This window comes from Pteropus alecto, unplaced genomic scaffold, assembly GCF_000325575.1.
Source record: "Pteropus alecto unplaced genomic scaffold, ASM32557v1 scaffold92, whole genome shotgun sequence".
In the NCBI taxonomy this organism is placed as follows: domain Eukaryota; kingdom Metazoa; phylum Chordata; class Mammalia; order Chiroptera; family Pteropodidae; genus Pteropus; species Pteropus alecto.
Window position 1 is genome coordinate 5,394,813 of NW_006432447.1, and position 12,319 is coordinate 5,407,131.

Consider the following 12,319-nt stretch of genomic DNA (forward strand, 5'->3'; position numbering starts at 1 on the left):
TGTTAATCCACCTGGTGAATTTTTCACCCCAGACACCTTTGTTTTCATCTCTGCAAGTTCAATTTGGGTCTTTAAAAAATCAGTTATGCTATCTGTTTTAATGTATTCGTTTGCTAATTCTAATATCTGTATTAGTTGTATTTGTCTCAATTCATTTTTCTCCTTATTATCGATTGTATTTTTCTGCTTTTTTGCATACCTGATGCCAACCATTATGAATTTTACCTTATTGAGTGCTGGATATTCTTATGTTCTTACAAATATCCTAGAGCTATGTTCTGGGATGCTAAGTTACTTTGAAGTCATTTTATCCTTTTAGGTCTTGCTTTTTAGATTCGTCAGTCAGGACCTAGCAGTGTTTAACCTAGGGCTAATTATTCCCCACTACTGAGGCAAGACTCCTATGACTAACTCTACCCAAGTCTCTGGAAAATTTCTTGAGCATTAGGACTAATTGTCTTTGAGGGTGTGGTAGAATTTCCTTGTGAAACTACCTGGGCCTGGTGTTTTTCTGTGAGGTAGTTCTTTAAAAATATTTCTACTTCTTCTATAAAAATTAGTCTGTTAAGTTTTCCAAATCAAATGGGGTCAAATTTTGGTCATATGTATTTTTCTAGGAAATTATCCATTTCATTTAGGTTTTCAAATTTACTTCCATAGAGGTCTATAAGATAGTCTTTTATGATTTAAAAAAATTTCTTCTGTTTCAGTGGTTATTTCTTTCTTGTCATTCCTTATTTTGTATATTAGTGCTTTCTCCTTTTTTCTTGATAAAATTAGCTAATTACTGGTTATTTTGTTAATATTGTCCCCAAACCAAGGTTTCAATTTATTAAAAGTACTGCTGTTTTTTTTATTCTCTATTTTTTAAATTTGTGATCATTATCAGAGGTGGAGGATGGGTACATGGGGGTTCAGTATATCCCTCTGACTGCATTTTTATGTTCAAAATTCTCTGTAATTAACAATTAAAATATTATATACATGTGGCATAAAATCAAGGAGTATACAAGAAAAAGAAACATTCTATCAACCTACCCCAACTATCTTAAGCTCAATTTCCTTTCAATCATTTATAATTTTATTTCAATTGTTGGTTACTCTATAATTAATAATAAACTTAATTGTAATTTACGTATAATTAAATACTGTTATAATTTCTTTAATGCTTTATCGACTTTAGAAAATATTATTTTTTGCTAGGGAAGATGAGGATTTAGCTCATTGATACTGGACCACTTTACTTCCCTTCCTCAATATTTGTGGTTATTATTTTAGTTCTTATATTGGTTATCTTTAAAAATTGCAAATAATATATTTATACATCTAACTCTCATTCCATTAATCTTAGTGCCTTAATTTCCCTTTATATCGGATGATTATAATAGCACCACTAACCTTATTTTCTCTTCTCCTTCTTTTTTCCCTTTCACATTTTATTGGCAGTATTTTGACATTTACATTTTTCAGGTTTTTTAAGTATTATTCTGTAACAACAATAAAATTTCCTATAGTTTAGATGTTATACACTAAAATATTTTATAATATTTTGAGTATATAAATACTGTTGAATGCTAGGTAAAGCAGTATATAAGGAATACATTTCATTTCTTATTGGGCCAACGTCATGTCCCTTGGGGCAGTCAAAGGAAAAATGTTCCAGGCATTGAAGTTAAATAGACTTTCTTTTCTTACTCTCCATCAGTTGTTTATAATCATGCCATATTTCAGTTTGCGGCATGCTTCATGTTTAATATAGTTTTTTCATTTTTCTTGAAGTATCTAACTGCTTTTCTTAAACATGTTGATAAAGAATGCTGTGCCTTCAGCATACCCTCTCATTTCCTTTTTCTCAAATATAACAACTACTGCATGGAATCGCTTCTCCCCACCTCCCAACTCCCCTTTATGGAGAACACGTGGACTGGCTGCTCCTCAGCTGCCATCCTGAGACTTCCCTTCATTGCTTCTCTGGACTGAACCCACTGTTTCCTTGATCTCAGGTATTCCTCTTTCTTGGTTTGCTTTAATTTGCTGCAGTATATATTCAAGTGCAGTAGTCCTCCCTTATCTGCGGGGATACATTCCAAGACCCCCAGTAGATGCCTGAAACCATGGATAGTACTGAGCCCTAACTAGATATACTATGTGTTTTCCTATACATACATACGTATGATAAAGTTCAATTTATAAATTAGGCACAGTAAGAGGTTAATGATAATAACTAATAATAAAATAGAACAATTATAACGATATATTGTAATGAAGGCTATGTGAATGGCTTTGGGGCCATTATTAAGTAAAATAAAGTTTACTAGAATACAAGCATAGCGATACCATGACAGCCTATCTGATAACTGAGATGGCTGCAAAGTGAGTAATAGGCAGGTAGCATATAGAGCATGCATACACTGGACAAAGAGAAGATTCACGTCCAGGGTGGGATGGTACAAGATTTCATCATGCTACTCAGAATGGCGCACAATTTAAAACATAAATTGTTTCTGCAATTTTCCACTTAATATTTTTGGACTGTGGTTGACAGTGGCTAACTTAAACTTTGGGAAACAAAACTGCAAAAAAGTGTGAGAGGACTACTGTAACTCTCTAAGAAAATAGGAGATAAACTTTCTGAGTTTTTAAGTGTCTGTATCCTGACCTCATATTCCATTGATAACTTGGCAGGATACAGAGATCTGAGTTCAAATCCATTTCCCCAGAGCTAATACCACTCAAATTCTTGTTCTTATTAAGGTGATCTTTTTTTTTCCTCTCTGGAAGCTTTTAGTATCTTTTCTTGATCAGTGTTTTCCTAAAATTTCAGGAGGACATGTTTATGTATATGCTTTTTTTTTTTTTTTTTTAAATTCATTGTGCTTGGCACTCAGTGGTTCCTTTCAACCTTTGAAAAGACTTGTATTCTATATTATTTATTTGATTCTGTGGGCAAGGACTAGAGGAAGCATAAGAGGCTGGGGTGGGAGAATCATGTTCTGTTTTTGATCAGTTGCTGGTTACACAAGTGTGTTGTGTAAACAGAAGTTTCAAGTAATCCCGCTGGGTTCCTGCTCTTTGGACTCATCCTATTGCCCCAGTCTCTCCAATTCTCTCAATTCTGTATTATTTCTTTGATGAGTTCCTTCTCTCCATTTTCTCCCTTCTTTCTTCTAGACTCCAGTTAGTTAGATGTTGAAATTCTTGAATTGGTCCTCTATGTCTCTTCTATTTTTGTCTCTGTCTCTCTTTCTCTCCCTTGTGTGTATCTGTGTGCATGCCTGAGTGTGGCAGAGATACCCTTAACTTTAGTTTCGAGGACTTAGGCTGAAAATTTTAATTTTGGTGCTAACATTTTAAAATTCTAACAGATCTTTTTTGTGTTCGTATTCTGTTTTCATAATATTCTATTCCTGTTTTATATACTCACTCTGAATATAGTATTTTTTAAAGACCAATTTTAAGAACGGTTTTAGATTTACACAAAAAATTGAGAAGATAGAATTCCTATATCCTGCATCCAGTTTCCTCTATTATCTTATATTAACATAGTTATAATTAATAAATGAATATTGACACATTATAATTATTACTATTATTAAAGGCCATACTTTATTAACATTTCTTTAGTTTTAACCTAATGACTTTTATCTGTTCCAGTATCCCATCCAAGATCCCATGTTACATTTAGTTGTTGTGTCTCCTTAGGCTCCTTTTGGCTATGACAGTTTCTCAGATTTTCTTTGTCTTTGATGACTATGACAGTTTTGAGAAGTGCTGGTCAGATAATATCTAGGATGTTCCTTTGCTGGAATTTGTCTTAATATGTTTTATTGTTTTTGTTAGTTTGTTTATGCTTGTGAGTAAATGTCAGGCTATACTTCGCATCTGGAAACCATGTAAGGAATCAACTGGTCCATTGTTCTATATACCAACCTTCAATGAACCCTTGTTTTTAATACTTACCAGATCTGCTGATCCTGAGTTTACAGCCTCTCTGGAATCCTAATGTGCAGAGTACCTCACTTCTATACAGCCCCTTATTCTGGGCTGTGGTTTCCTTAGCCTGCTTCTGCTTTCTATCTTCAAGAAATACTGAAATCTTTTATATATTGATTGCTTTTCTCCTCTGTTCTCTACCATCCCAATTGCTTTCATAGGTTTAGTCTGGTTAAATTTCTATATTTTAACTTCAGAGGAGTTTGGGAAAATGATAGAAGAAGAATATTTATTCAGTCTGTCACCTTTTACCAGAAGACTCCACAAGTCCACTTCTGAAATAAAAATAAAATTTCACCTTACATTTAAGGGAAGGAAGTATAAATGTCCACTAACCTATAATTATGGTTTTGTGGTTGGTTGTTTGTAATTCTCTTGGTATAGACTTAATTTATATTCCTGTCGAAGCTTTTATTAAAGCTCTGATAAAATTCAGGTAGGATCCCCAGAGAAAAAGAATTCACTCACATGAACCTTTCATGAAAGGACTATGTGAGAGTCATGGGCAGGTTATGGGGACAAACAAGGGAATGGTGAGGCACTGGGGATAGGCAACAGAAGGATACTGTTATAATTCCTAAGGTAAAGGAACAAGGGGAGGGAACAGAGTTATGAGAGCCCAGTAGCCTCTACGATGGTGGAGAAGGGGGATTCAGCAGAAGCTGTATTATAGAGAGGTACAGTTATTGTGCTGAAGCAGAGTGGGGAAGGAATGCCAACTTCTCTCCCCTCTGCTCTCCCATCTTCTGGCACTGCTATCCATTGGCCAGACCCAGCCAGAAGCTAGTCAATAAAAGATGCAGTCTTGATGCAGTCTACATCAATAAAAGATGTAGGAGTCAGAGCAGGGCCAAGAATGGATCAAGAGGGTGAGGGTAAGGAGTGGATAGAGAACTGGTATTAAAACCGAATGTTTTATTAACAATACAGTTCTAATATTGAGTATTTGCAATTTCGCAAAACATAAAAAGGAATATGTAATGTTGGATATTATAATGGTCTTAACTAAGTATAAAAAACTATTAAGAACACTCATTCTCATGACAATTGTTTCAAGGGGAACAAAAATATGTAGCAGATGAGTCTAAGGATAATCAAGATTATCATGAAAATAAAGACAAGTTCAAAGACCCTGAACATAAATCATAACTGAACTTTGTATTATGAACATGGAAAATTGTTACTATAATTAAAAATCTATGTCAGATGGTGTCAGAAGTTGGGATAGTGGTTACCCTAGGGTGGCAGTGACTAGGAGGAAGCATGAAGGGCTTTGGGGATACTGGTAATGTTTTGTTTCTTGATCTGAGTGTGCTCATGTTGTGAAAACTCAATAATTGGTGCACTTGTGATTTGTGTGGGTTTTTTGGTGTATGTATATTTCAACAAAAGTCTAAAAAAAGGTGATGACAGCCATGAATACAACTTCAGAAAAAACAACTATGTCCATGTATTTTTCCATCCTTCTTCAGGCATCCTCACTAACAGTCAATAAGGATTTATTGGAACAACTAAAACAAGGATGTACATTCAAAGGAAATGAAAGGCAGCTTCAAGGGATTTATGATCTGTTGAGGAAAACTGAATATTTAAGACATGAAATTAAGAATATTAACAAGCAATGTATCAGGCTAGGAAGAATGCTATAGTAAAAACAGATCCAACATTGGCTGTAACTGAGTCTCATCAGAAGGTGTAGATATAAATACTCCTCAAGTTGGAGGGCATCTGTTGAAGGGCTCTTTCTCTTTAACCTTAATAAAGGTCAACTAGACCAAATGCTTGGTTTCAGAAAGTACTTAAGTGATTGCTGGGGGTGAGCAAGGGGTGACTGAGTGGCTCCTCTCTTCTGCTTCGGGGGGAGTAGCTCTGCTTTATCTGTTTGATACTATGGGTTCTGTGTTTATTTTCATTTAACAAAAGGATTTTACTACTAATACAAGCTTGAAAACCACTTTTCTTGAAATCTAACCCTTAGATTTGTGTATCTCAATTGACATCTCTTACAGTTGAAAAAAAATTTTAAACTTCTGAACTCTAAGAGTAAACCCATTTTAAAAAGGAAATGAAAATTACCTGAAGTAAAGGGATAAAATCCTCCTGTTCTAGAGAGTTACAGCTGGGTTTTGCTAGAAGACAGATAAACTTCGAGGCATCGTCATGATGATTACTCAGCAACCTGTAAGAGAAATAACTGCTTAGGAAGACTGGCTACTGTGAACAATGACTACCACACCAACAGTTAGTAATTTCAATCTGATCTGAAGACTATTTAGATAAAAAATCAAGTGATCTCTTTTCAATGATTAAAAAAAGAGAATTTTCCACGCTCTTGATTTTGTCAAAGGAACATCTAAATAAAAGTTCAATGATAAGATGGTATATTATTTTTGTAGAATGCTTCTGGGGCTGTGAACACAGAGTTAACAAATGCAGGTAACAAAATGTTTGAAGGAGAATGTCTATTCAGGTTTAGCAAAGGATACCTGGGACCAGAACTCCAGAGCTACCTACCAGCCAGGAGGGTCTACTAGGCACTACATTACACATAAACTTCTGTTTGGCCAGGTTGGCAAACATATTCAGGGCCAACCTGATAGGGAGCTTCTGAAATAGACTTTGAAGGATCAGGCTTAAAAAGGTGAATACCATATTAAGTCTTTGAGCTCCAAGAATTCCTCATATCTAACTAATTGCTGGACATTTCCATTTGGATACTATATTTGGACAATAAAGTCAAAATATCAAAAACCAAATTTAAAACCTTCTCAAAGTCAGTCCTTTGCATGGATGTCATTTTTGTGAAAGGTAGTACCTGAGTTATCTGGGCTTGAAATTTTGAAGTCATTTTAAACTTATTTATCTTCCTTATTCTCTAAATCTAGCTAGTCTCCAAATTTTCTTGTTTTCCTTCTTTAATAATTTATTGAATGCTAATTATGTGCCAGGTACTATGTCTAGCCTTGAGGATACTTGGAATACAAAGAAAATATGATGAAGTTTTGTGCTTTATAAGAAGTGTTTAGTCTATACCAATAGAAAGCTATGCCAATAACGTTACACTCCTGTGTGATAGCCATGACAGAAGTAATTAGCATAGGGTGTCATGGAAGGACACAGGAGGGCCAGTGAGATTCCCTGAAAAGGGGAAGTAAGAAAGAAGGTTGATGTGAGTCAAAAGGGTCATATGTACAAATGCCTAGTGTGAGAGTGCATGGAATATTTGGGCAACTATAAGCACTGGGTTGGTAAAAGAAGGGGACATAAGCGTGTAGGATCGGATCCTGGAGGCCCTTTTATGTTAGGTCAAGAAGCCTAGACTTTACCTTACTCCACGGAAGAATTTTAACTTGGACAGTGACATGATACTTTTCAAAAATATCAAGCAAAATTCCAATCAAGGGCCTCAGCATGGATAATGGCAGTGGGAGATGGAGAGAAAGGGGCAAATGGTTGAAATGAAAGGAAGTGGTGGTTGATAGGACTGGAGATGGGAGGGGTAAAAGGGAGAACTCCATGACGACTCCCAGGTTTCTAACTTGGACCACTAGGTGTCTGGAATATAGGATAGGAATACTGGAGATCTGAGGAATATTTCTTCTAATGTTTGAGACAACCATTCCTTCCATTCTATTTCCATTGTACCATCAAGTTCAAGGTCTTATTATTTCATGCTGAGAATGCTAGAAGGGAAAAGGGTAATAACAGCTTCAGTGTTCATCCACCCTTATATCATAGACAATTCTTCATTCTAATGCATTCTTTGATTATATAATTCCCTTTTTCAAAAATGTTCAGTAGCTTTCTACCACTTATATGAGTAAGTCTAAATGCCCAAGTTGGATATTTAAGGCTCTCTGTAATTATCTACCTGTCTTACTACTTTGCCTGTTATCTACCTGTCTTACTACTTTGCTAAATGAAAATTCCATTCCAGGCTGCTATTCCCTGAGTAGTTCATGTACATTCTTGCCTCTGTGCCATTTCTCATGCTGTTCTACTCTCCTAGAATACCACTTCTCCCAACTCTGCTATCTGAATGCTGGCTATTCTTTAAGGTCCAGCTAATAATACACCTTTTTCAAAAAGCTTTCTCTTACAACTAGATTCTTAGTGATCTTTGTACTATTTAATTTATATATATTATATATACCACTGTACTGTTAGCTTTCTTTAATCTGTGGCATGTAAAAGACAAAGTTATAGCTCTTTTTTCCCTTAGCAACAGCATAGCAACTTTTACACAGAAGAGTCTCAAAAAACTGTGATCTGACTAACATATGTATACTTAACTGGCATTATTTGTGATTATTAACACTATATGTGATCTTTGTATTATTCTCCTTATCATTCTTCAGCATGTTCAAGGCCCCGAAAGTTAAATATACATTTCAGAAAAATATTAGTGCAATATATGCTGATGAGAACCACCTCTTAGAATTAGAAAATGGGTGGGATGATCACAACATAAAAGGAGTGAGATCTTTGGAAAGGAGCACTTTATGAAGAAAAAAAGCACTTGTAAATAAAACTCGCACAGATATGACAGATGAGAGATACTCTGAAAGAGAAAAGTCAAATCAGGTATAGCCTTCTACTATTAGAAGCATGAAATAGAAAGAAAAGGTGAATTATAATTTTCAACCAGTGCTAGTGGCTGATGAACTCTATAAGGCAGGAGAAAAAGGAGAAAATAAAAGTTGTGAAAGCTGGAGAAAGAAGGTAAACATAGTTATTCCAAACTGTTATCTTCCAGAACTTTTAAGACAAAATATTGTTGTGTTAATGGACAAATGACAGATGGACATGAAAAGGTAAAAGAAAATAAAGCAGAAAAAAACTGGAGCAATATTACTGACTCCATTGAGAAGACCTCTGTCACAAAGCTGGTAATCTAGGAACTCAAACAAAAAAAGCTGTGGAGTAATGTCTTTCCCCTAAAAATGTCCTGCTTGTAAGAAAAACAGATGTCAGAGTACAGATATGAAATGGGCAGTAGAGCAGGGAAAGCAGAGAATGCAGAGCAAGGGAACAAGAGCCATTAAGGTATTCATCCACAAACTACTCAGAGGAGGACTGGAAGTGTCCACCCGAGGAGCACTGGGTCAGAAAGGAAGTTATTTCCTGTTTTGTTGTGACTTTTGTATTTGACTTTTTTTTTTTCCAAATTATATAGGGCAAGTCGGCACACATATGTGTATGTCAACATGTTTTAATTCTATGTCATCATCTCCCAGTTATTTTCTGTACTAGAAAGCTGTAATATACTATAGTTTGGTCCAAGTTGCTTTATGCAAAGGGAAATTTTAAAAAGTTACAAAAATAAACACATCTTTTTCAAAATGAGTGTGGTAACTGATACTTAGCTGCTTGATCTACCTCAAAAGGCATGTTCAGGATCTCCCTTAAAGCACCCTGGCTTTTAAAAGGCATTTAAAAAGCTCAGAGAGCTCCCGCTAGAGGGTGCTCCAACCATTTTAGTACCTGGCCAAAAGCTAAAGCTTAACTACAGAGAAACTTATCTATTCATAGATTTTTTTTTTTTAACGAAAAAAGATAGGGACAGTTGCACATGCTATATAACTTCATAAGCAGTTTCTTGCAGCTCTTAAAATGAAGACTTGTGCTTCATGTTTTTTTTTCCTCTTTTGCCTTTTGCAGAAATCTCTTTTCCCTAGAGATAAAATTAAAATGATTCATCTCAATAAAAGAATCCAGCTGTTGAGGCTGCAGCTCAACCCACCAACATAAATGTCCACCCTATCTCAGTAACACAGTCTTAAGACAAAAAAACTGGCTGTTACTCTCCTTATCATTATGCAGTTAGCTGCAGGTAAATCAAGTTGGATACTAGTTTTCCTTTAATATAGTCAGTCTTAGGCTCACAAACATAGGATCCTAAAATATTCAGAACAACTTAGAATATAAGTAGTTACAGTTCTTCTCACTGGCTCTAATCTTTTACAGAATAGACTTCTTTTTTTTCAATCTCCCAGTTTGTTCAGTTTTCTCTTAACAATCATATTCACTTCTTGCTGCTTTCCCATATTGTTAGATGGTTTCTGCCAACAATGCTGAACTCAGTGTCTGAAGATACCTCTGACAAGAGCTGTGCAGTATCCCTATTCTTTCTATCCTTGGTTCATACTCCAGCTGAGGCCTTTTCAGGGCCTGGTACCTACCAGGATGAAAGAAGCTAGCTGAATGAAAGAGAGAACATCTACACATTTTGAGTTCTTGAATTGTTACTGTTATATGCTCACTTAAAATAATTAATAATAGATAATTGGACCACTCGGTTGAAGTCCTGGCCTTAACGTTGGGAAAAGGAGAGGGGATTCAAGCTGACTTCCATACTGTTTAAGTTCTAGGCTCTATTTTCTTCCCCAGGTTCTAGGCTGCCAGAAATACCTCCAGGGTAAATGCCAATTCCTTGGTTTACGCCTGGCTAATTAGTGCCTTTTGGCTATCTAGCCTTCAAGGAATTCTCTTACTTTTAGGACTGCTTATCCACACATTAAAAATAAAAAATAAAAATAAAAATAAATTAAAAAAACATATCTCAGATTTTATCCAGCAGTTTTCTACTTGGTACAGGAGAGGTGGAATGATGACCATGGCATTGACTTTGGAGTGTCACCTGATGGTATATGATAAATGATTCTTCTAGGGCTCTTTTCTTTTAATCTTTGGTATCTGAACAACTTAGAACTATTCCCTGTAACAAAATGACTAAAGCCTACCTGGAAAACATGAATCATTTTTAACTTTTAGCTGTGTTGTCGTTCTTTAAAAGAAGTCTGTTAACTGGTACTCTTATAAAACCTGATTACTTTAATTCTAATGTAATGAATGAAGAACTTGGTTAACTCAACTTGCTGCTAGATTTTAAAAAACAAGAATACATTTATTAATTACCTGCTATGTTCTTAAGCACTACACTACTAAGGGCTTTTAGGTGGCATGAAGGGGTTAGAAGGCATCTGTAAATTGAATTCTGCTACTATTATATATGGACTTTAAAAAGTGACGATGATGACAGGTGACTAGTATTTCCCAATACTTTACCAGGAAGGGTATCTAGCCCAGAAAAGTTAAGAAGAACATATATAACAAAAGCTGATCAGTTAAAAGGGGTAGAAGGGGCAAGCTGTGACATTCTCTTAAAATGTATAAATATATCAAGAAATAACTTCTAAAGGAGAAAGAAGTTAGGAAAAAAAGAAAGTTGGGTTTGAATAGAAGAAAACTCATCAGGATATAAAAATCCAGAGTAACTTGATACATGTATTATTCCTTTGTTCCTTAACTGGAACTTTCAAAAAGTTATGATTAAAATTTATTAGAATTCAGCTATTTTTAATAAATCAACTAGATAAAATTCTAAATTGGATCATATGAGAATGGAAGCTGTATTTTCACATGATACATGTGGTCTGCTCTCCTTAAAGGAGAATCTTTACTTTTAGGTCACTGCTGCAAGAGTCAAATCCTAAGATCCAAATTTAACAAGTAAAACTAAGAAACTATCAAATAATTATTAAATAGGTATTTCTGAAGATCTGTTTTACTCATTAGAGACATATAAGACAAAAGCTTACGGAAAGAATTTTTGTGTGGATATAAATAGTTGTGAATCATTGAATTTTACTTGCTGAAATAAAGGGTAAAGGAAAAAGTAATAAATGAGTAAAATAAGTCAACTTTATAAAGCATGTCAATAGGACCAGACAGTTCTTTGCCTAACCTCAGAGCTAACTGTTCATATACTTACTTTCTCCACATGGCAATGAATGACTGTGCTGACACAAATCCTGTCTTCTCTCCCCCTGCAGCCTTGAACATTGGAGCTTTCCAATAGAGAGGACAGCCACAGACCTGCAAGTAAAATACATATACAGTGAAGCGATGACATGGCCAAAGAAAGGCCCTTTGTGGCTTTTACTCTTCATGCTACAGTGGACAAAAGTGGCCCTGGAGAAGCAAAACTGGGACAGAGGCAAATATATCGGCTAGGGTAGATTCAGAGAGAGACAGAAGGGAAACAAAACCAGATTACATATTTAATGAAGAAAATGGAAATCCTTTTACCTTTCGTCCAAGTTCATTTATACTGTTTCTTTCTTCTATCTCGATACTTAAAGCAACCACTCTCCCTACCATTCTTACATCATATATATTTTACCAGAAAAAAAAAAAAAAAACTGAATGTCATGGATGTGTATGCCCTTCCTTCCTATGGCAGAAAAATAGAGCTACCTTTATTACTCGGGCACTTGGTGTTAATATACTCTACCACCTGTCTCCTTCTCCTTTGCCTATTATA

General features: G+C 35.3%; 1 protein-coding gene across 3 annotated transcripts in view; it reads right to left on the reverse strand.

Moving 5' to 3' along the window:
• Positions 1 to 12,319, reverse strand: part of PPP2R3A (protein phosphatase 2 regulatory subunit B''alpha) — a 153,369-nt gene that overhangs the window by 69,490 nt on the left and 71,560 nt on the right. For all 3 annotated transcript variants that reach the window (XM_025043596.1, XM_006907221.3, XM_025043595.1), the window contains 2 exons: positions 11,768 to 11,871; positions 6,070 to 6,172 (listed from right to left, as the gene is read on the reverse strand). In XM_025043596.1, the coding sequence (XP_024899364.1) occupies positions 6,070 to 6,172; positions 11,768 to 11,871 (207 nt within the window). The remainder of the gene's footprint in view (positions 1 to 6,069; positions 6,173 to 11,767; positions 11,872 to 12,319) is intronic.